This window comes from Cnephaeus nilssonii (genome assembly GCF_951640355.1).
Source record: "Cnephaeus nilssonii genome assembly, chromosome: 5".
Taxonomy (NCBI): Eukaryota; Metazoa; Chordata; class Mammalia; order Chiroptera; family Vespertilionidae; genus Cnephaeus; species Cnephaeus nilssonii.
Window position 1 is genome coordinate 107,000,135 of NC_137076.1, and position 22,331 is coordinate 107,022,465.

At 64.8% G+C, this 22,331-nt stretch overlaps 1 protein-coding gene across 6 annotated transcripts in view; it reads left to right on the forward strand.

Annotated features, from left to right (window-relative positions):
• TNRC18 (trinucleotide repeat containing 18) overlaps window positions 1-22,331 on the forward strand; it is a gene marked incomplete at its 3' end in the record, with an annotated part of 75,941 nt that overhangs the window by 50,584 nt on the left and 3,026 nt on the right. For all 6 annotated transcript variants that reach the window (XM_079770799.1, XM_079770794.1, XM_079770796.1 and 3 more), the window contains 10 exons: window positions 181-423; window positions 4,377-4,804; window positions 9,614-9,769; window positions 10,206-10,347; window positions 12,493-12,610; window positions 13,036-13,111; window positions 13,202-13,310; window positions 17,012-17,128; window positions 18,555-18,719; window positions 20,158-21,473. In XM_079770799.1, the coding sequence (XP_079626925.1) occupies window positions 181-423; window positions 4,377-4,804; window positions 9,614-9,769; window positions 10,206-10,347; window positions 12,493-12,610; window positions 13,036-13,111; window positions 13,202-13,310; window positions 17,012-17,128; window positions 18,555-18,719; window positions 20,158-21,473 (2,870 nt within the window). The remainder of the gene's footprint in view (window positions 1-180; window positions 424-4,376; window positions 4,805-9,613; window positions 9,770-10,205; window positions 10,348-12,492; window positions 12,611-13,035; window positions 13,112-13,201; window positions 13,311-17,011; window positions 17,129-18,554; window positions 18,720-20,157; window positions 21,474-22,331) is intronic.

A 22,331-nucleotide genomic window follows, 5' to 3' on the forward strand; every position in this document is an offset into this window, starting at 1 on the left:
GCTGCCCACTCTGGGCCGTCCGGATGCCCACGGCTTGGGCTCGCATAAATGGGGCACTGGATCATGGGGGGACCCGCCCCCCAGCTGGTGAGGAGCGAGGAGCCAGGCCGGTGCTCCTGCGAGTGGGGGCGGGCGGCGCAGGCCCCGCGAGGCTCTGACCCCCCGTTTTCTGTACGCCAGATGAGAGCTCCGAGGACGAGGGCGAGGACAAGCTGGAGGACGAGGAGGACGAGGCTGGAGGCTACAGGCTGGGGGCCCGGGACCGAGCCCTGTCGCCGGGCCTGGAGGAGAGCGGGCTGGGCCTGCTCGCCCGCTTCGCAGCCAGCGCCCTGCCCAGCCCCACGGTGGGGCCGTCCCTGTCGGTGGTGCAGCTGGAGGCCAAGCAGAAGGCGCGGAAGAAGGAGGAACGGCAGAGCCTGATGGGTAAGTCGGGGCAGTGCTGCCCGAGAGGCTCCGCGCCCAGCCTGCAGGTGAGGAGACGGAGGCTCCGGGAGGGGTCGGGCAGAGCTGGGCGCCCGCGGGGCCCCTCGGCGGGGGCGGCCCTGCCCGGAGCAGAGGCTGGTGACGTGGGCCCCGGCGCGCTGTTTCCAAGGAGGGGCCCCCAAAGCGGTGCAGAGTGACCTTCAGCCCAACGAGGCCTGACCCGCCCCTCAGCTGCCACGTCGGGCAGTCCTGGGAAGCAGGGGCCTCTGATCTGCATCCGGGGGAGGGGCTGTGCGGGGGTCCGCGACCCAGCTCGGCGAGTCCAGGAGCCCACTCCTGACCCAGGAGAGACGTGGGAGCCGGCCGAGCACACAGAGGAGCAGTGGCGGGTGGACAGGAGCAGGCCCCGCAGGGCACGCCGCCTGGGCCGGGCTGAGGGGGTCGGCTCCGCTCCTCGTGGCCCGAGAGCGCCTTTCTCCCTGGTGCTCCGTGGTGTTCCGCGGCCTGGACGTAGTTTTTTATCACGCACCCCCTGAAGGACATCCTGTGGCGCCCAGGTTGTGGCCGTCACACAGAACGCCGCCGCAGACACCCGTGTGCAGGTTTCGCGTGGAGCTAAGTTTGCAGCTCCTTTGGGCAAACACCTGGAAGCGCGGCTGCTGGGCCGGATGGTGAGAGAAGGAGCCGTCACACCGTGTCCCCGAGTGGCTGCTCCGCGTCGACTCCCCCGGGGGGACCGCTCTCGGTGCTCCCCAGCCTCCCGGCTCGGAGTCCGTGTCGGACTTGGGGTGCCGGGTGTCCTCAGGGTGTGCGGTGTAGGTCGCTTCGTTTGCGTTTTCCTGATGACCCACGCGGAGCATCTTCTCAGGCGCCTCCTTGCCGTCGGGACGTCGTCCTTGAAGTGCTGTCAGGGTTGGGCCGTTTTCTGATCAGGCTGTTTGCTCTCTTGATGTTGACTTTAAGAGTTCCTTATGTATTTTGGATAACAGTCCTTGATCAGTGGTATCTTTTGCAGGTATTTCGCCCCGTCTTGTCTTTTCATTCTCTTGGCGATATTTTTTTGCAAAGCAGAATTTTTTAAATTTAATGAGGTCCCGTTGATCAGTTCTTTCTTTCATGGTGTTGTGTCTAAAAATTCCCCACCAACCCTAAAGTCCCCTAGATTTTCTTCAGGGTCATTTTCTAGAAGCTTTATAGTTTTGCATTTACGGCCTGTGATGCATTTTGAGTTCATTTTTGTGAAGGGAGTACAGTCTATGTGTGTTTTTGTTTTGTTTTTTAAAAATATTTTTTTATTGATTTCAGAGAGAGATGGAGAGAGAGAAACTCATCAATGATGAGAGAGAATCATCGATTGGCTGCCTGCTGCACACCCCGCACTGGGGATGGAGCCCCCGACCTGGGCATGTGCCCTGACCGGGAATCCATCCGTGACCTCCTGGCTCCTAGGTCGCTGCTCCCCGCGGAGCCCGCCGCCGGGCGTTTTGCTGTGTGTTTGTTGCACGTGGAGGTCCAGCCCATTCGTTGAAAAGACCGTCCTTTCTCCGTGTGTTGCCTTTGCTCCCGGTCACAGCTCTTGGACTGTATTTCCGGTCTGTTTCTCGGCTCCGTGTTCTGTCCCACGGCTCCCCCTGCCTGTTCTCTGGCCAACACTGCACGGTCCTGACCGCGGTAGCTCTGCGGTAAGCCCCGAAGTCCGGAGCAGCAGCCCTCTGACTCCGTTCCTCTCCTTCAGTGTCGACCTGGCGACTGCGTCTTTCGTCTCCATGTAACGTTAGAATTAGGTCGTCAGAATCCACTAATGAACCTCCTGGGCTTTGGGTTGGGATTGCATTGACTCCGTAGATTGTTGGGAAGGACTTGACGCCTTGACAACATCACGTCTTCGTATCCATGAACATGGAATGTCTTCTTTTTCGGAGTCCGTTGAGGTGTTCATGTGGCCTCTGTCCTTCGTTAATATGGTACATTATGTTGATTTGGGTTTTTTGTTTTGTTTTTTGGTATGTTGAATCAACCTGGCATTCTTGGGGCAATTTCTACTTGGTCAGGATGTATAACCTTTTTTGTATGTTTTTGGGTGATATTCATGTCTGTTTATAATTGTCATGTCTCCCTGGCGGATTAACCGTGCTCCTTCTTTGTTTAAAGGAGCAGCTTTTGTCTTCGTCGCTTTTGTCTGATGTCATCAGCGTGGCCACCCGGCGCTCTTGGTCACTGTTTGCGTGGCTTCTCTTCCTCGCCCTCTGACAGTCGGGCTCTCTGTGTCTTGCCTCTTCTGTTCCCCTCTTCCTCCTCTGAGCCTTCGATTTTGGGAGAAGACAGGAGCCCATGATGCTGGGTGGGAGTCAGGACATGGGCCCTACTCCCAGCCCTGGCACCCCTTTCCCTGTCTCACCCCAGCACTCTGGCAGCGACCGGTTCCTCTGTCGCAGGCTGTTCATGTTGCCCCCCCACCCCATCTCAGAGGTATTTGTCCTCTGACCCTCCCCCTCCGCCCCCCTGTCCCCCCCCACAGCTCCAGTCTCTCCTCCTGCAGGTGTGTCAGTCTCGCCATCGCCTGCCCCTGCGCAGTGACTGCAGAGTTTTCTGCACATCTGGGCTGTCTGCGGGGGGGGGGCAGGGGGGCTGCGGCGGGGCTGCCGGCAGGGGGGGCTCCTTCCCTCATCCCCGCAGCAGAACTGCGGCCTGCGTTTTAGGGCCGCACTCTAATCAGCCGTGAAAGCCCCCAGCTGCCTCCCTGTGCCGCGGGAGGTCTGTTAACAAAAGATTAATTAACGGGATCATTAAGCTTTGCAAGTGGCTCCTTCCCATGAGTGTGCCCCGCCCCGCCCGTCCCTCTGCGGGGCCTGCAGGGGTCCGGGCCGTGGGCCTGGCCGCCCGGAGCCCTCACGGGCGGCTGCCTGTGCCGGGCTTTGGCCGGCTTCTCGGCTCACGTGCTGTGCGTTTGGAGCGGTTCCTCTCGGGGTGTCAGCTCTGGCCGTCACCGCCATCCTGTCCCCGGGCACGGTCCCCGGCCACCAATCTGGGCCAGCTCTGAGCCGCACGCGTCGGGGCTCCAGGAGGTCTCGGCCGGGGAGCTGTTTCCTGGGCTGGAGCAGCGTGGGCCAGGCAGACATGGACGGGAGCCGTGCGTGATGAGGGCCGTGGTGATGGAGGCGAGCACACGGCCCCCAGGGCGACGCGCAGGTCTTCAGCGCAGTCCCAGGCGGAGGCCCCCCAGGCGGAGGCCGGCAGCGCGGGCAGAGGGGCCGGCAGAAGCGAAGGCCCGGAGGTGGGAGGACGGAGGGGCTGCCGGGAGCTCAGTGGCCTTGTGGTCAGAGCCTGTGCGTTCGGGCTGGCCTCGCGGGTTTGGCTCAGGGCTGCCCCTGGGGTGTGGGAAGGGAAGGGGCGGGCCTCGCGTTGAGAAGAGGGGCCGGGCCCCGGGGTGGCGTGGTTCATGTGAGCCACCTCTGTGTAGGGGAGTGGGTGCCAGGGACCTCCCCGCTCCGAGACGTGGCTCCAGGAAGCGGAGGAGAGGCCCCTGCTGGGCCGGGGATTTTGCCCGGGCTTTCCCGCCCGCCGCCCGGGAGTTGCTGTCCTCACGGGGGCCCTCCCCGCTCACCTGTTCGGGCGTCTGGGGTTCCCACGGGGCACAGGAGGCAGGGGCGCAGCTCCCACAGCCCAGGCAGGAATGTCCACACTCCGGATCTGAGGCTCTTGGGGACAGGGTGGCGAGCAGCCGGGGCAGCCAGGGCGGGTGGGGAGAGGGGGCTGGCAGGGCCCGGTGAGTCCTCCCGCTCCTCCACCTCAGGCTCCTCCCTGGAAGCGGAGAGGAGGCTCCCGCGGGCAGAGAGGTCCCTGGGAGGAGGGATGGGCTGTGGCCTCGTGCTGGTGGCCAGGCAGCGGGCTGGGTGGGAAGTGGGGGCCCCATGAGCCCCCGTCCATAGCTGCCCCCCTCATTCCACATCCAGGCACGGAGTTCGAGTACACCGACTCGGAGAGCGAGGTCAAGGTGCGGAAGCGGTCACCGGCCGGGCTGCTGCGGCCCAAGAAGGGTCTGGGGGAGCCAGGCCCCTCCCTGGCCCCACCCGTGCCCGGGGCCCGGGGCCCCGGTCCCACCAGCCCCAACAAGGCCAAGGTGGCGGCGGAAAAGGGGCGCAAGGCCCGCAGGCTGCGGGGCCCCAAGGAGCCGGGCTTCGAGGCGGGGCCCGAGGCCAGCGACGACGACCTGTGGACGCGGCGGCGCAGCGAGCGCATCTTCCTGCACGACGCCTCGGCCGCGGCCCCGGCGCCCAGCACGGCGCCAGCTGTCGCCAAGCCCAGCCGCTGTGGCAAGGGCGGCCCGCTGAGCCCACGCAAGGACACGGGCCGCGCCAAGGACAGGAAGGACCCCAGGAAGGTAGGAGCTCGGTGCAGGGGGGGCCAGGCCGGATCGCCGTCTCGGGAGGTGGCCCCGGTGTCCGCACAGCCCTGAGCTGTCCCCGGCCTCCCTCCCTCGCACAGGCCCTCTGCCCTTGACTCAGTAACGTTCCAAACGTGCGTGTGTGTGTGTGTGTGCGTGCGCGTGTGTGTGTGCGTGTGCGTGCGTGTGTGTGTGCGTGCGTGTGTGTGCGTGTGTGTGAGTGTGCGTGTGTGTGTGTGCGTGTGTGTGTGTGTGTGTGTGTGAGGGGCACGGACCCCAAAGGAAGCGGCAGTTATCCAACGCCAGACCTCCCTGTGACGCTGCGCCCGCGGTGCCTCTCCTGGCAGCACACGTGGTGAAATAAGGTCCCGCGGGAACTGCCACGCGCCACGTGGCGGGGTTTCCACTGTGGCTTGTGGCCTCTCCTCACACCTGAAGGAACACCTCGCTTCCGAGGCCACGAACACAGACGGGCGTGCTCTTCCCGCCACGTGCGCAGGCGCCCGGGCCGAGCACAGGGCCCTTTCCGCTCGAGCTGCTGGGAGGCTGGCGGCCAGGTGCCCCCTTCAGGGGCCGCGTTCAGGGCTCCAGCCAGTGGGCTGCACCTGCGCCGCCCCCCCCCCCCCCCCGGGCCTGCGGAGGACACGCTCACGGGACAGGGACCTGGAGGAGGGGCAGAAAGGGGCGAGGCTGCACCGGCCGCGGGGATGGCGAGGCAGGGCCGCAGCTGGGTCACTCCCAGGCACCTCGGGGTGCGCACCCCTTGCTCCTCATGGCTGAGCCACCGCTGGTGCTTCCGGGGCCTCGGATAGGAGGCGTGACGATGACGGCGATGTCACACCAGGCGACCCGGCGGGGGGGGGGGGGGAGATGGGGCGGGTGCGGTGCCTTCTCCCCAGGGCACCATGGTGCGTGGTTTGTTGGCGAAGGAAATCTTGGTTCCTGTCCTCACGGCCGGGTCGGCGCGGAGCCCACAGGGGAAGGCTCAGCCCCCAGGTCGCCACTCGGGGACGAGTTGCCGGCCCCGGGCACCTGTGCGACCGGCGCTGTTCACGGGGGGTGCCAGACCTCAGGTGTGCTGGCTCAGCACGACTCAGACTCGGGACAACACTGTGCGGACGTTTATTATAAAGGACACGGCTTAGGAGCAGCCCTCACAGAGGCGCGCAGGCCAGGGTTGGGGGACGAGGCCACTGCTGCCGCTCCCCCCGGCCCTCCCCACCCCCCCACCCCCCCGCCAAGGTGCCGCCCTCCGGCACCTCCCGTGCTCACACCGGAAGCTCTCCTCTCCAGACCCCGCCTCGGGCTTTATGCGGCTCATGACATGGACGGGACCCACCATGATCTCAGCCTCCGGCCTCTCCTGTCCCCAAAGGAGGGACCAAGAGTCGCCTCCCTGGAGCCCCGCCCCGGAGACCCAGGGAGTTCCCAGGATTTAGGAGCGGGTGTCGGACAGGCGGACACCAGCTGTGTGTTTCTCCCATCGCACCGGGCGCTCAGACCCACCGGGCCAGTTGCTCACAGCAGCTGCGCCTCGCAGGGGCCCTAACCGGCCGAGGGCACAGCGGCCAGAGCGGAGCTTGGTCAGGTCCAGCCCGGAGCTGGGTCCCAACCCCCGGCCACACGGCCTCTCGGCCTCTCCCGGGCGGCGCCTCTGTTGTGGGAGGACCAGGCTCGCCCAGCCTGTCCCGGGTGCAGGCAGGTGAAGGAAAGGGCATCAGAAGGAGAGGTCAGACGCGCACCGTCACCGGGAGCGGCCGCTGCGCCTGCTGCTCTGAGATGTGCCCCCTCCCTGTTGGTGGGCGTGGCATCCTGGGTCGTGCGTTCCCGATGCTGAGCTTTTGCTGTGCTTTTAAAAAGGAGTATTTCTAAGCGGCTGGATAGCATCCACCCTCTGGCCAGCCCGGCCCCCGTTGCCTCCTGCCAGCGACCTGCCCGCTGCGGGTTTGGCGGATGGTGGTCTCTGCTGTTGCGATCACCGCGGCAACGAGCATGGACTCTGTGCACAGCTGGTCACATGTGGAGGCTTTCCTCTTTAAAAAATAGTAAGGCTCCCAGGGCGGGGAGCAGTTCTACCCGATAGAACAGAAGGGAAAGCAGGGAGGAGGTAAAAATCCCCTCAGTGATGAGCATCAGCCCACGCACCGAAGGGTTATGGGTTCGATCCCCGCCCCAGTCAGGGTGCCTGCAAGAGGCAACCAATTGATATGTTTGTCTCATGTCAGCGTTTCTCTCTCTCTTTCCCTCCCTCCTTTCCATTCTCTCTAAAAAAAAATCAATGGAGAAATATCCTTGAGTGAGGATTAACCAAAAAAAGTTTTCACTCAGGCATAACTTTTTTGCTGTCGCCCCCCCTTCCCTCGGGCGCGCAAAGACATGCTCCCCAAGATGAACTGGCTAATAACAAACATTAGAGGGAGGAGGGGACACACCCACGTTAAAAACGCTCCTTGACCCCCAAGATGCCTTAAAAAAAAACCCATACGTGTACACATACCTGTACATACTTCCCCCAAATGGGGGTGGAGCCGACTACCTTTCGTCCCTATAACATTTCCTGTCTGTCCTTTTTAATGCTGTTGCTTTGCATTTCGCTCATCTGCTGTTGTCATAGTAACATTTGCCCAGTATTAGCCTTTTCTGTTTCTTCATATTCCACCTGCTCAGTGCTTGGATTTGGTGTGTGTGTGTCTCAGAAAGTGACCCCCGCCCCACCTCCCTGCCGCCCCCTGGGTCACTCCCGCGCACGTGCCCTTGTGTCCGCTTTCCCGGACAGTGTGTCTGCGGGGAAGGCCCCCCCATCCCCTCCCCCCCCACCCCCGTGACAGCTGGACGGCCCCGGGCGCGCAGCATTGCTGGAGCTGTGGCAGGAGCTGTGGCAGGAGCTGTGGCAGGGGCTGTGGCCTGGGGCTGTGGCAGGGGCTGTGGCCTGGGGCTGTGGCAGGGGCTGTGGCAGGGGCTGTGACAGGAGCTGTGGCAGGGGCTGTGGCCTGGGGCTGTGGCAGGGGCTGTGGCCTGGGGCTGTGGCAGGAGCTGTGACAGGAGCTGTGGCAGGGGCTGTGACAGGAGCTGTGGCAGGGGCTGTGACAGGAGCTGTGGCCTGGGGCTGTGGCAGGGGCTGTGGCCTGGGGCTGTGGCAGGGGCTGTGGCAGGAGCTGTGGCAGGGGCTGTGGCAGGAGCTGTGGCAGGGGCTGTGGCAGGAGCTGTGGCCTGGGGCTGTGGCAGGGGCTGTGGCAGGAGCTGTGGCCTGGGGCTGTGACAGGAGCTGTGACAGGAGCTGTGGCAGGGGCTGTGGCAGGAGCTGTGGCCTGGGGCTGTGACAGGAGCTGTGGCAGGGGCTGTGGCAGGGGCTGTGGCAGGAGCTGTGGCAGGGGCTGTGGCAGGAGCTGTGGCAGGGGCTGTGGCAGGAGCTGTGGCAGGGGCTGTGACAGGAGCTGTGGCCTGGGGCTGTGGCAGGGGCTGTGACAGGAGCTGTGGCAGGGGCTGTGGCCTGGGGCTGTGGCCGGGGCTGTGACAGGAGCTGTGGCCTGGGGCTGTGACAGGAGCTGTGGCCTGGGGCTGTGACAGGGGCTGTGGCAGGAGCTGTGGCAGGGGCTGTGACAGGAGCTGTGGCAGGGGCTGTGGCAGGAGCTGTGGCCTGGGGCTGTGATAGGAGCTGTGGCAGGGGCTGTGGCAGGAGCTGTGGCCTGGGGCTGTGGCAGGGGCTGTGGCAGGGGCTGTGGCAGGAGCTGTGGCCTGGGGCTGTGGCAGGAGCTGTGGCCTGGAGCTGTGGCAGGGGCTGTGGCCTGGGGCTGTGGCAGGGGCTGTGGCCTGGGGCTGTGGCAGGTGCTGTGGCAGGGGCTGTGGCCTGGAGCTGTGGTAGGGGCTGTGGCCTGGGGCTGTGACAGGAGCTGTGGCAGGGGCTGTGGCAGGAGCTGTGGCAGGGGCTGTGGCAGGAGCTGTGGCTGGGGCTGTGGCCTGGGGCTGTGGCGGATGTTGGTTGTTCCAGCTGCTGGCTCTGATGGTGAAGCTGTGCACAGCCACGTGCCCTTGGGCCAGGTCCAGTCTCCCCGAGGGCCCCCCCCCCCCCCGTTTCACCAGCCGGGGGCGTGGAGTGGGGTGTGGTCTTCCCCGGGGCAGGTGGGAAGGAACACGCCTCCGGGAAGCGCCGGGCAGCAGCTGCCGGCTCCCCGTGCTCCTTCCAGGAGTGGCCCGCAGGCTCGCCGGCCCTGTCTCCGCTCCGGCGCCGTTCGAAAGAGCGAGAACACGGAGGCGCCATTCGGGGAGGTTGGCTTGGGACGCCCACGCGGTGGCAGGTTGGCCGCTGTTAAAATAAAGAGGCTCCCTCAGGTTCCCCAGGCAGACTGGCCGGGGGTTGCAAATGGGACTTTCGGTAAATTTCCATCTGTGTCTGAAAACCCCACTGTGTTTTAAGTACTGTGTCTGCACAGCCCTCGTGCTCACGTGGGGGTGTGTGCTTGTGGAAGGTTCTGGAAGGGCTCGCCGCGCTCCTCGGGGCACTGGTACCTGCTTCGACAGGATCGGTGGAGGGACGCACGCACAGACGCGCTTCAGCCCGCCTCGGTGCTGTCTTTTTTAAACATGACGGACGGGGAGCAGAGGAGGCCTCCAGTTCGGTGGGGGATACAGTACTAATGGCACGAGAATAAGCCGTGCCCCGTGTCCTCAGCCGTCACCTGGTCCGGCCCCACCCTGTGCGGCTGCAAGAAAGCCCATCGGTGGGAGCCCACAGCCCTGCCGCGAGGAGCCAGGCTGGGCTCCCCTTGCCTTCCCGCCTCCATGGCGCCTCTGTCGCTCCCTCCACAGAAGAAGAAGGGAAAGGAGGCGGGACCCGGAGCTGCCCTGCCTCCCCCCCGCACGCCCGTCCTGCCCCCGGAGCCCCGGGCCCCGCACGCCGGCTCCCCGGCCGCCTCCGCCAAGAGGAGCAAGGCCAAGGCCAAAGGGAAGGAGGCGAAGAAGGAGGTGAGGCCCCAGGGCACGGCCACGTGGGTCCCCGGGTCCCCCAGGCGTGTCTGCATGTCTGTCCCGCACACAGACGGTGCGTGCTGGCTGTGCCGGCCCCAGACACTGGCTAGCCCGGGCCGGGCCGTTTCTCCTCCGGTCCATGGCACATGGCGGCAGAGGCCGCCTCAGTTTCCCCAAGGAGGGCACCGAGGTGCCTGCCTTGATGATGAGCCTAGCTACGGTGCCCAGCACTGGGCGTCCGCACTGAGCGCGTGCAGGTCCCGCCAGGCGGCGGCCCGCTCTGTCCTCCCTCGGCCCCGGGGTGAGCCCACTGGGACCACACTGCATACGTGGCCGACACCACTGTGGCCTGGCTGCCCCGAGTTCCCAGGGAGCGTCCCCCGCCGGGCAGGCCGGGCCGTCCTAAGCCATTGTCCTGCGTGTCCGTCCCCAGAACCGGGGCAAGGGGGGCGCCGTGAGCAAGCTGATGGAGAGCATGGCCGCCGAGGAGGACTTTGAACCCAACCAGGACTCCAGCTTCTCCGAGGACGAGCACCTGCCGCGTGGCGGGGCCGTGGAGCGGCCGCTGACTCCGGGTGAGTACCCACAATGCTGTGGGCTCAGGCCTAGAGTGTGGGGTGCAGGAGGTTCCCCTGGGAAAGTGGCCATGGCCTGCGAGGGGCAGGGACTGAGCAGCACGGGGGAGTGGCTGTGAGCGCACGTGCAAAGGCCCTGAGCTCTGGGCACCGCCTGTGGAGAACAGGAAGGCCTGCGGCCTGGGCTGGGGGGGCCGTGAGTGAGCGAGGCCTGGGCTGGGCTGAGGCAGAGCCGTCCCGACCCTCCTGAGGGGTGTGGCTTCTCCCAAAGGAAGGGGACGCTGCAGAGGTCGCCGTGGGGTCAGTGTGGTCCGAGGGGTTCTGAGTGAGCTCTCTGCTGCATCGAGAACGGATTGCGGGGTGCTGGGGCAGGAAGTCAGTTGGGGGGCTGTCGCCAGGATCCAGTGAGGGCTGGTGGGGCTGCTGAGGGCAGCAGGGAGGAGAGGGGCGGGGGGGGGGGGGTGAGCACGTTAGGAGGGGAAGGAGGTGGTTTGTGCGGCGGGTTGTTGAGCAGATGAGGAGAAGCAAAGGGGTGCAGACCGTGTGGGGAGCTGTCCCCAAGACGGTCCCCGGGGGGCGGGGGCAGACCACGTGTCAGCTTTTCTGACTGGGAGTGGGAGTGCCTGGAGGACAGCCCAAGGCAGGGACACTGGTAGGCACGTGGCCCCAGGGGTACAGAGCTGGGGGGAGACTAAGGACAGGGATCGGGTTGAGGCGCAGTGTGGAGCAAGAGGAGGGCCCGGGCCAGCCCCGAAGCACTTGGGCACCTCATCGGGGGTGCATCAGTCAGCAGCCGCTGTGTAACGTGTATCCCTCTCTGTGGGGGGCAGAGCTGACCTGGGCTGGGTTTGCTGACATGTTTATGGGATGGCCAGGGGTCCGCGGGTGCATGGACCACTTCACTCCTCTGCACCGGGGGTGGGGGGATGGGGGGAAAGCTAGCCAGGTGTGTGCTCGTGGCCATGTGCTGGAGGAGCCAGGTGTGTCCTTGTGGCCGTGTGCTGGAGGAGCCAGGTGTGTCCTTGTGGCCGTGTGCTGGAGGAGCCAGGTGTGTCCTTGTGGCCATGTGCTGGAGGAGCCAGGTGTGTCCTTGTGGCCATGTGCTGGAGGCTCAGGGGCCCGGTGTGTGCTCACAGCCGTGTGCTGGAGGCTCAGGGGCCCGGTGTGTCCTCGTGGCCGTGTGCTGGAGGCTCAGGGGCCCGGTGTGTCCTCGTGGCCGTGTGCTGGAGGCTCAGGGGCCAGGTGTGTCCTCGTGGCCGTGTGCTGGAGGCTCAGGGGCCCGGTGTGTCCTCGTGGCCGTGTGCTGGAGGCTCAGGGGCCAGGTGTGTCCTCGTGGCCATGTGCTGGAGGCTCAGGGGCCAGGTGTGTCCTCGTGGCCGTGTGCTGGAGGCTCAGGGGCCCGGTGTGTCCTCGTGGCCGTGTGCTGGAGGCTCAGGGGCCCGGTGTGTCCTCGTGGCCGTGTGCTGGAGGCTCAGGGGCCAGGTGTGTCCTCGTGGCCGTGTGCTGGAGGCTCAGGGGCCAGGTGTGTCCTCGTGGCCGTGTGCTGGAGGCTCAGGGGCCCGGTGTGTCCTCGTGGCCGTGTGCTGGAGGCTCAGGGGCCAGGTGTGTCCTCGTGGCCATGTGCTGGGGGCTCAGGGGCCAGGTGTGTCCTCACGGCGTGTGCTGGGGGCTCAGGGGCCAGGTGTGTCCTCGTGGCCATGTGCTGGGGGCTCAGGGGCCAGGTGTGTCCTCACGGCGTGTGCTGGGGGCTCGGGGAGAGCGGAGGCCGGGAGCCTCTCAGGCCTCTGGTGGGCAGTTGGGCTGTTTTCCAGCAGAACAGACGGCCTTCCAGGACTGCAGGTGCGAGGGGTGCTGACGGGCAGCAGGGCCGCTGAGACCCTGAGCCTCATGCCGCCTCGGGGGGGTGGTCTTGGAATGGGGAGGGGAGGCGTGTGTAGACTGCACCTGGCTCGCACCCACCTGGGGCCTTTCCAGAAGTGCATGCGTGTGCGTCCCCGCACGAGCCTGTCTGGGCACACGTTCGTGACGCACTTGCCCGCAGGGTCCCGCAGGCACCTGTTCCCAAGGGCACTGGGCCGGCCTGGGGGAGGGAGGCCCCGGAGGGATGGAGGGAGGGTCTGCAGCTGCCTCCCGCCCCTCCCGCAGCCCCGCGCTCCTGCATCATCGACAAGGACGAGCTGAAAGACGGCCTGCGTGTGCTCATCCCCATGGACGACAAGCTGCTGTACGCTGGGCATGTGCAGACCGTGCACTCGCCAGACATGTGAGTGGGGGCCGGGGCCGGGGCCGGGGGCGGGGAGCAGCGGCCGCGCCTGAAGGCCCTCACCCGTCCTGCATCCGGGCGCCTTGCTGGGCCCCTGTGGGCGGGTGGCTTCCCCTCTGCACTTCCCCCGGAGAAGTGGGTGAATGGAATGGGGCCCGCGCGCGGGGAGGACAGTCCTCTCGGAGGGGGTAGAGGGTTCTGGGGCTCAGCAGGGAGGGGCAGGGGAGCCAGCGGGCCGGCTTGGACCTGCAGCCCCTAGTTGTACAGACGAGGAAACTGAGGCCCAGAGGGGAGAGTCAGCCATGCTTTCCTCTCTGCGTCCTGTCTCCGTGGCCTGGGAGGCAGCACTGGTGCTGGCAGGACGGGAGGGTCCCTGGGGGATCCCGCCTCTGCCAGCCCACCCCACCCTCACCCTGGCCTTGCAGATACCGAGTGGTGGTGGAGGGGGAACGCGGGAACCGGCCCCACATCTACTGCCTGGAACAGCTGCTGCAGGAGGCGGTGAGGGGCATGGGCCGAGGAGGGGGGCGAGGAGGTGGGGGGCGGGCTGGTCCTGGTCACCGCCTGGTGCTCAGTCCTTGGCCTTTTCAGATCATCGACGTGCGGCCGGCCTCCACACGCTTCTTGCCGCAAGGGACCAGGATCGCCGCGTACTGGAGCCAGCAGTACCGGTGCCTCTACCCGGGCACTGTGGTCCGAGGTGGGCGCTCCCCTCCCGGCACCGCTCCCCACTTCTTCATGTGTCCGCAGGGATCCCTTTGGTCCCTGAGACCCCGCTCTAAGTGGCTCAAGCGTCAGGTCCTTTCCTGGCTCGTGTGTAACAGAGCTCACAGGGCCTGTCCACACGGCCGCCAGGACGCGGGCTCTCGGGGTCTGCCGTGCTCTCGGCCGTGTCGCGCCATCGTAACGCCTGTCGTCAGAGAGCGCATGGCTCTGCTCTATAGGTTTCTGTGGAAGTGCCACCAAACTGGCTTGGGGCACGTGTAAGTCTGATTGGTGGTCCTGGGTCCTGTGCTCGTCCCTGAAGCTAATGAGTGAGGTTGGCTTCCTAATTTTATTTTATTTATTATGATTAGGTAATCCTCACCCTCGAATGTTTTTCCCATTGATTTTTAGAAAGAGTGGAAGGGAGGGGGAGAGACACATTGATTGGTTGCCTCCTGCATATGCCCTGACCAGGGCCGGGGATCGAGCCTGCAACCGAAGTACGTGCCCTGGGCCGGGTTGGAACCCGGGACCTTCAGTCCGAGGGCTGATGCTCCAATCACTGAGCCAGCCTGGCTAGGACGGCTTCCTAGTTTTATACGGGGCCAGAGGGGGGTGGGAAGGTGGCTTTGCCAAGAAAGCGGGATGTTGTGAGCAGGATAAGAGAGATGGGAGACAGGCAGACAGAATTAACAGGTTCCCCCAAAGGCATAGGGGAGGCTGGCACTCACAGGGTGCACCCCTCAGCTAGCAGAACCCACGGGTCAGGAGGTGGGATACGGATGTTTGTGGCGTCAAAAACAAACCCAAAAACATGCCAAATGCAGTCCACCCCGCGGCCAGCTGACACATGTGCCCGAAGGAGGGGGCGGGGGCAGGCGGGGTCCTCGCACTGTGGTCAGCGGCACCTTGACCCGGCTCTCCGAGTTCCTCTCCCCGAGCCGAGGGGTCAGCTGCTCCCCGCTGGCCTCGGAGTGTCACTCTTGGGACTTCTTGGTCTGCGGGCCCCCCGACCCTGCCTTCCCTGCAGGAGAGGGTGACGCCACGGGAACCCCCCAGGTGGCTCTCCCCGTCCATTCCCTCGCTTCCGGGGGGCTCTTCCATCGCTCTCTGGAGGGGCCACGGGGCACGTTTCTCTGCCCATGACTCTGACCTCCCTGCCCTGGTCCGTGGAGACAGCTGAGCGGGAGAGGCAGTCCCGGTTGGAAGTGGTTTTCAAAGTCACGGGTCCCCTGGCAGCGCTTCCGGTGTGGTCGGAGAAGTTCAACGCCGCGACCGCCCTCAAAGCTGTGGAGGCCTGTTTTTCTGTCTGGAAACTTCTAGGATCTTTTCATTATTCCTGGATGTAGAATTTCTTGTGGGCTGTGTGTACGTGTGTGTGTGTGTGTGTGTGTTTGTATGTGTGTGCTCTGTGTGGTGGTTGTGTGTGTGATTTGTGTTGTGTGGTTTGTGTGTGTTGTGTGTGTATGGTTTGTGTTGTGTATGTGCGGTGTGTGGTGTGTGTGGTGTGTGGTGTGTGTTATGTGTGGTGTATGTATGGTTTATGGTGTGTGTGTGTTGTGTGCGTGATATGTGTGGTGTGTGTGTATAGTGTGTGTTGTGTGTGGTGTGTGTGGATGGTTTGTGTTCTGTGTTATGTGTGGTGTGTGTGTTATGTGTGATGTGTGTATGTGTGTCTGTGGTGTGTGTGTGGTATATGTGTTATGTGTGGTGTGTGTTATATGTGGCATGTATGTGTTGTGTGTGCTGTGTGCTGTGTGCGTTCTGTGTGCTGTGTGTGTGGTGTGTGTGATGTGTGTGTGGTGTGTGTGTTGTGTGTGTTGTGTGTGGTCTGTGTGTGGTCTGTGTGCTGTGTGTGCTATGTGTGGTGTGTGTTATGTGTGGCATGTATGTGTGTGGTGTGTATGTGTGTTCTGTGTTCTGTGTGTGCTGTGTGTGCTGTGTGTGTTCTGTGTGCTGTGTGTGTTATATGTGTGTGGTGTGTGTGCTATGTGTGGTGTGTGGCGTGTATGTGTGGTATGTGTGCTGTGTGGTCTGTGTGTGTTCTGTGTGCTGTGTGTGCTTTGCGTGCTGGGTGTTGCTGGGAGAGGGCGTTGGTCTGGGGCACATTGTCTGCTCCTGGAAACTGTTGCTTCTCTGAGTTCCTTCCCTCGTTTCCTCTCCTTTTGCTGGAACTCACTCGTCTGCTGGCCCTCGATGCTTGTATCTTTTTTCGATTACTGTCTGTTAAAACTCTTCTTCACATTTTGGGGAAATTTCCTCAGCTGTATCTTCTGGCCCTTCGGTTCTGTTGAAATTGTGGAATGTCTGCTGCCATTTTTATTTTTAAAGGGTATTTTTATTGATGTCAGAGAGGAAGGACATGGGAGAGGGAGAGGGATAGAAATGTCAGTGGTGAGAGAGAATCACGGATCGGTGCCTCCTGCACGCCCCCTGCTGGGGATCGAGCCTGCACGCGGGGCTTGTGCCCGGACCGGGAATCGAACCGTGACCTCCAGGTTCATAGGTTGACGCTCAGCCAGTGAGCCCGCCGGCCGGGCCCTGTCTGTTTCCTTCAGCGTCGCTCCTCCGAGTCCGCCTCCCCGCTGTGGGTGCCCAGTCCTTGCCCGCGGCCCGGCCACCCCCCCCGCCCCCCCCCCCCCCCCCCCCCGCCCCGGTCTGTCTGACTGCGGCCGCCCCTTCGATCTCCCAAGGGGGTTGGAAGCGCGGTGACGGCCTCGGGACAGCGGCAGGCAGGCCTTGCCCGGGACCCAGGTACAGCGCCTGCGCCTCGGCTCCCATCAGCCTTGGGGTTGGGGTCTGGGCTGAGCGCCTGGCACTCGGGGCTGGGGCTGGAGGCCACTGTCCAGTGTGCACACTTCCTGTCACCCCGCTGGTGTGGCGCCCGCCTGCCCTCCGCTGTGCCCAGCCCGAGTCTCCCCGGGTGTAAACCCTCAGCTCCTGCTGCCGCGGGCCCTCAGCCTGTCCAGCGGGACCCCCTGCACCCTCCACCCCGCCTGCAGAGGTCCTGGCACCTCTGGGCCGAGCCTTCCCAGGTTCCCTAGTGAAAGCTGGTGTCCTGCTCTGGCTGGTGTGGCCCAGTGGATAGAGCGTCGGCCTGTGGACCAAAGTGTCCCGGGTTTGACTCCAGTCAAGGGCATGTACCTTGGTTGCAGGCTCCTCCGCGGCCTGGGCCCTGGTCGAGGTGTGCGCAGGAGGCAACCAATCCACGTGTTTCTCTCACATCGATGTTTCTTGGTCTCTGCCTCTCTCTTCCGCTCTCTCTAAAAATCAATGGAAAAACCCTCAGTTGAGGATTAATTAAAAAAAAAAAAAAAAGCAAAAAGCTGCCGTCCTTGGTGGCATCACCTCCTCCAGGCCGACAGGGCAGAGAGCCGAGGCCAAGGCCGTTCGCTCGTGCGCGAAGTCTCCTGACACGGCGCCTCCCCCGTGCACTGGCCGCTCCTCTGTCCGTGCTGTTTCTTTGTGCTGCTTTAGGGGGCGGCTTGGGGGTGGGTGGACCGGCCCATGTCCCTGGAAGTCGGGACAGGTCGGCTGGAGCGAGGAGCCAGTGTTGGGCCGGGACACGTGGCTCTGAGCCGCGTTCTGTGCCGCTGCCTGCTGCCCGCGGGCCTCCTGGGCCGGCTGCCGCCGCTCCTGCCCCTCGTCCTCGTCCGCCTCGTCTGCGGGCGCCCTGACCCTGCCCCTCTCCCACAGGCTTGCTGGGCCTCGAGGACGACGGGGACCTCATCACTGTGGAGTTCGACGACGGAGACACGGGGAGGATCCCCCTCTCACACATCCGCCTCCTGCCTCCCGACTACAAGATCCAGTGTGAGTGGTCCTGTGCGCGGCCGGCCCCCAGGCCCTCTCCCGCTGCCCCCAGGCCCTCTCCCGCTGCCCCCAGGCCCTCTCCCTCTGCCCCCAGACCCTCTCCCTCTGCCCCCAGGCCCTCTCCCGCTGCCCCCAGGCCCTCTCCCGCTGCCCCCAGGCCCTCTTCCTCTGCCCCCCGGCCCTCTCCCTCTGCCCCCAGACCCTCTCCCTCTGCCCCCCAGACCCTCTCCCTCTGCCCCCAGGCCCTCTCCCTCTGCCCCCAGGCCCTCTCCCTCTGCCCCCAGGCCCTCTCCCTCTGCCCCCAGGCCCTCTCCCGCTGCCCCCCTGCCCTCTCCCGATGCCCCCAGGCCCTCTCCCTCTGCCCCCAGGCCCTCTCCCGCTGCCCCCCCTGCCCTCTCCCGATGCCCCCAGGCCCTCTCCCGATGCCCCCAGGCCCTCAAGCCTGGCTCGGGCCCGGCCATGTGGTCCATTTGCACCCTGGGGTGGAAATGGCAGAAACTGTGGGTGGGGTTCCCAGGATAGGCTCAAGAGAGAGGATCCCAGGGTCCCCCAGCTTCTGTCCTGAGGCCCATGAGGGCAGCACCAGCCAGGAGGCCAGGCCATGGGAGGCCGGGCGGTGACTGTTCCTGCCTCCGTCCCGTGTGATGGGGAGACCGTCCCCTGTGCCCGCCGTGGGGAGCTCGGGCTCAGGGAGGCGGGATGCCTTCTCAGGGCCCCGCAGCCGGTCGGCTTTGATAGAAATAAACGGCAAAGATTTATCCAAGGATCTTAGGGTTGGCAACCTGATAACACAATTAGGCAATACTTGGAGTGTTCCTGAGAAGAAGGAAACGCTTATAGGGTACATTTTTCAGAAGAACCAGTTCATTCTTAGCCTCTGGATGGGTAATCCTCTAGATGGCCAGTGGTCTTCACACTGGGTGTCAGGTGGTCTGGATATCAGAGGAGTTTCTCAGTTGTCTGGAGGTCTGAGGTATATGCAGGCATTGATGCAGGGCTAGAAAGTTCCAAAGTTTAAGTTAAAACAAGAATAGAATCCTTTCTTCATACCTCAACCTGCTTACCATTAGTAGCTTAGCAGCTTGGCCATAGCGAGTTCATTTTTTTCATTGGTCGGGCCGAGCCAGGGCCCGGATGAGTCCGCCCAACTGGCCGGGCCCTGAACCTCGGGCCTGGAGCGCCTCCAAGTGGGTCATCAGAAGCACAGAAGTCGGCCTCTTGCTTAGCCCAGTCCGTGCGTCATGGGCCCCTGAGCTGGTGTGCGGACACCTGAGCTGTCCCTGCCGATGGGCCTCCCTCCTGACCGCGCAGCCGTCCAGGCCGCGTGGGGTCTGCTCCATGGTGTCGTCGCCTCCTCCCTGTCCCTGCTCTCATGACGGACGTCGCTCTGGAGGCCAGGCCTGACCCTGGTTTGTCCTGCCTGCAGGCGCCGAGCCATCCCCGGCCTTGCTAGTGCCCAGCGCCAAGCGCCGCAGCCGGAAGACCAGCAAAGATACCGGGGATGGCAAAGACGGGGGTGCGCCAGGGTCCGAGGAGCCGGGTACCAAGGCGCGAGGACGCGGGCGGAAACCCAGCACCAAAGCCAAGGGTGGTACGTTGGCAATGGCGTGTGGGTGCTGCGCATGGGGCTCTTCACAGAGACCCCCCCACCACAGCTAGGGAGCAGCTCAGGAGGCATGTTCATGTCAGAGGTAGAGCTAGGTGTGAGTGCTCCAGGTGTGAGTGCTCCAGGTGTGAGTGCTCCAGGTGTGAGTGTGTGTGTGCTCCAGGTGTGTGTGTGTGTGCTCCAGGTGTGTGAGTGTGTGCTCCAGGTGTGTGTGCGTGTGTTCCAGGTGTGTGTGTGCTCCAGGTGTGAGTGCTCCAGGTGTGTGTGTGTTCCAGGTGTGCGTGTGCTCCAGGTGTGCGTGTGCTCCAGGTGTGTGTGTGCTCCAGGTGTGTGTGAGTGCTCCAGGTGTGTGAGTGTGTGCTCCAGGTGTGAGTGCTCCAGGTGTGTGTGTGTGCTCCAGGTGTGAGTGCTCCAGGTGTGTGTGTGTGCTCCAGGTGTGCGTGTGCTCCAGGTGTGCGTGTGCTCCAGGTGTGAGTGCTCCAGGTGTGTGTGTGTGTGCTCCAGGTGTGTGTGTGTGCTCCAGGTGTGTGTGTGTGCTCCAGGTGTGCGTGTGTGCTCCAGGTGTGTGTGTGTGCTCCAGGTGTGAGTGCTCCAGGTGTGTGTGTGTGTGTGCTCCAGGTGTGTGTGTGTGCTCCAGGTGTGCGTGTGCTCCAGGTGTGCGTGTGCTCCAGGTGTGTGTGTGCTCCAGGTGTGTGTGAGTGCTCCAGGTGTGTGAGTGTGTGCTCCAGGTGTGAGTGCTCCAGGTGTGTGTGTGTGCTCCAGGTGTGAGTGCTCCAGGTGTGTGTGTGTGCTCCAGGTGTGCGTGTGCTCCAGGTGTGAGTGCTCCAGGTGTGTGTGTGTGTGCTCCAGGTGTGCGTGTGTGCTCCAGGTGTGTGTGTGTGCTCCAGGTGTGAGTGCTCCAGGTGTGCGTGTGCTCCAGGTGTGAGTGCTCCAGGTGTGTGTGTGTGTGTGCTCCAGGTGTGTGTGTGTGCTCCAGGTGTGTGTGTGTGTGCTCCAGGTGTGAGTGCTCCAGGTGTGCGTGTGCTCCAGGTGTGAGTGCTCCAGGTGTGTGTGTGTGTGCTCCAGGTGTGTGTGTGTGCTCCAGGTGTGTGTGTGTGCTCCAGGTGTGTGTGTGTGCTCCAGGTGTGCGTGTGCTCCAGGTGTGTGTGAGTGCTCCAGGTGTGTGTGTGTATGTGTGTGTGTGTGTGTGTGTGCTCCAGGTGTGTGTGTGCTCCAGGTGTGAGTGCTCCAGGTGTGAGTGCTCCAGAGCCTGCAGGAAAGGGCTTCAGGCCAAGCTGAGGCTCCCGGACACCTTGGGGCCACGCTGTGGGTCAGGCCAGAGGGGGTGCCATGCGCAGGCCGAGCTCGGGAGCCGGCAGAGCGGGCGGCAGGGCTCTCGGGCTGGGAGGCCGGGCGGCCTCACCTGTGCCGCCTCCTCTTCCAGACAGAGCTACCGCCCTGGAGGCAGGGGGCCCAGCAGAGGAGGTTCCCAGTGCCCCGCTGGCCCTGGAGCCAATCAGCACCCCAAGTTCCAAGAAGAGCCCCCCAGAGCCCATGGACAAGCGGACCAAAGCCCCCAAGGCTCGCCCAGCACCCCCCCAGCCCAGCCCCGTGCCGTCCACTTTCACTAACTGCCCAGCTCCTGAGCCCTTCGGGGAGCTGCCGGCCCCCGCCCCGGCCCTGGCCCCCGCCCCCCTCGTCGCCGTGCCCGTCACCATGCCCGCCACCCGCCCCAAGCCCAAGAAGGCCCGGGCTGCTGAGGAGGCGGCCGGCAAGGGCGCCCGCAGGCCCGGGGAGGAGGCCGAGCTGCTCGTCAAGCTGGACCGCGAGGGCGTCATGTCTCCCAAGAGCAAGAAGGCCAAGGAGGCGCTGCTGCTGCGGGAGGAGCCGGCGGCCGGGCGCCCGGAGCCCCAGGGCCTCCTGGGGCTGGGCAGCTACGCCCCGGCCGCGGGCGGCAGTGAGCCCAAGGCGGCCCGGCCCCAGGCTGGGGATGGCGACCTGGCCCAGGAGCCGGGGGCCGGGCTCACGTTTGAGGACTCGGGGGTCCCCAAGAGCCCGGACAAGGGCCAGGCCGAGCAGGACGGGGCCGAGGAGTCGGAGAGCAGCAGCAGCAGCAGCAGCAGCAGCGACAGCGGCAGCGGGAGCAGCTCAGAGACTGAGGGCGAGGAGGATGGCCAGGGCGGCGGCCGCGGCTGCACTGCCTCCAGCTCCAGGGCCTCCTCCTCCTCCTCCTCTTCCTCCTCCTCTTCCTCCTCCTCCTCCTCTTCCTCCTCATCTTCCTCTTCTTCCTCCTCCTCCTCCTCCTCTTCCTCCTCCTCCTCCTCCTCCTCCTCTTCATCATCATCCTCCTCCTCCTCCTCATCGTCCTCTTCGTCCTCATCCACCACGGACGAGTCTTCCTGCAGCTCCGACGACGAGGCGGCCCCCGCCCCTGCGGCCGGCCCCTCGGCCCCGCCTGCCCTCCCCGGCAAGGCGCCCAAGCAGGCCGGCAAGGCGCGCTCCTCAGCCCACTCTCCCAGCAAGAAGGCGCCGGCGCCCCAGCCCCAGGCCCCCCCACCGCAGCCCCCGCAGCCCCCGCAGCCCAAGGCTCAGGCCGGGCCTGGGGCCAAGAGCCGCCCCAAGAAGAGGGAGGGCGTCCACCTCCCGACCACCAAGGAGCTGGCCAAGCGGCAGCGCCTGCCCTCCGTGGAGAACCGGCCCAAGATTGCCGCCTTCCTGCCGGCCCGGCAGCTCTGGAAGTGGTTCGGCAAGCCCACCCAGGTAGCCCGCCACGCAGACCCGGCTCCCTGGGCTCCGGGAGCGGAGGCCTCGGCGCCAAGGACAGGCATCTTCGCTGTCCTGCTTCCCCTGGGCTGGGCTCGTCCTGTTTGAGCATCTGCCGCTTCAGGTCCCCGTGTTGGTGTGGCTGAGGGCTCTGCTGCTGGGGGGAGGGGGGGGGGTTCAGGTGCGGCTGGATCCAGGGACTTGAAGGTCGTCCTCAGCCCCCTCTCGGATCCACCCATGCTCCCGGCCTCAGTTTCTCCGTCCGTCCTCCGACCTGGTCTTCCGGGCAGCAGCCCCTCCAGCCCACGTTGTGCAGCGTGGACAGGGCAGCAGGCCTTCCTCCCGGGGCTCATGCTGACGTGGGTTCTGAGCCCGCCTCTGAGCTCATCACGGTGCCGGGAGGAGGATGGGGTGCTAGGATTGGCCAGACCACGTCCTGTGCCCGGTGCAGGGGGGTGGCTCCCACAGGGGAGCCTCGTGGCCCGGGGGTGGGGTCTGTGGGAAGGGCACAGCCTTTCGATGCCAGAAACCTAACTGGTGTCAGAGATGAGCCGGCTCAGCAGCCTTCGCGGCCTCTCACCCCGAACCGGCTCTCGCTGGGCCTGGAATGGAGAGAGTGGGAGCCGTTTGTGGGACACATGCAGTTAGTGTCCGGGACGTGAGAGAGCCCGCCCCCAGCAGGATCCCGGGGATCCCGGGTAGAAAGGCGACCGCTGGGTGCGGAGGAAGTTAGGTGTAGGTGTCTCTGATTTAAGCAAAACACTGCGCGGTGAGCCCCCTGGGAGGAGCGGGCCTGCCTCGGGGCTGATGTCAGTCCTGCCCTCTGCTGCCCTGGGGGTGCTCGGGCCCCCTGAG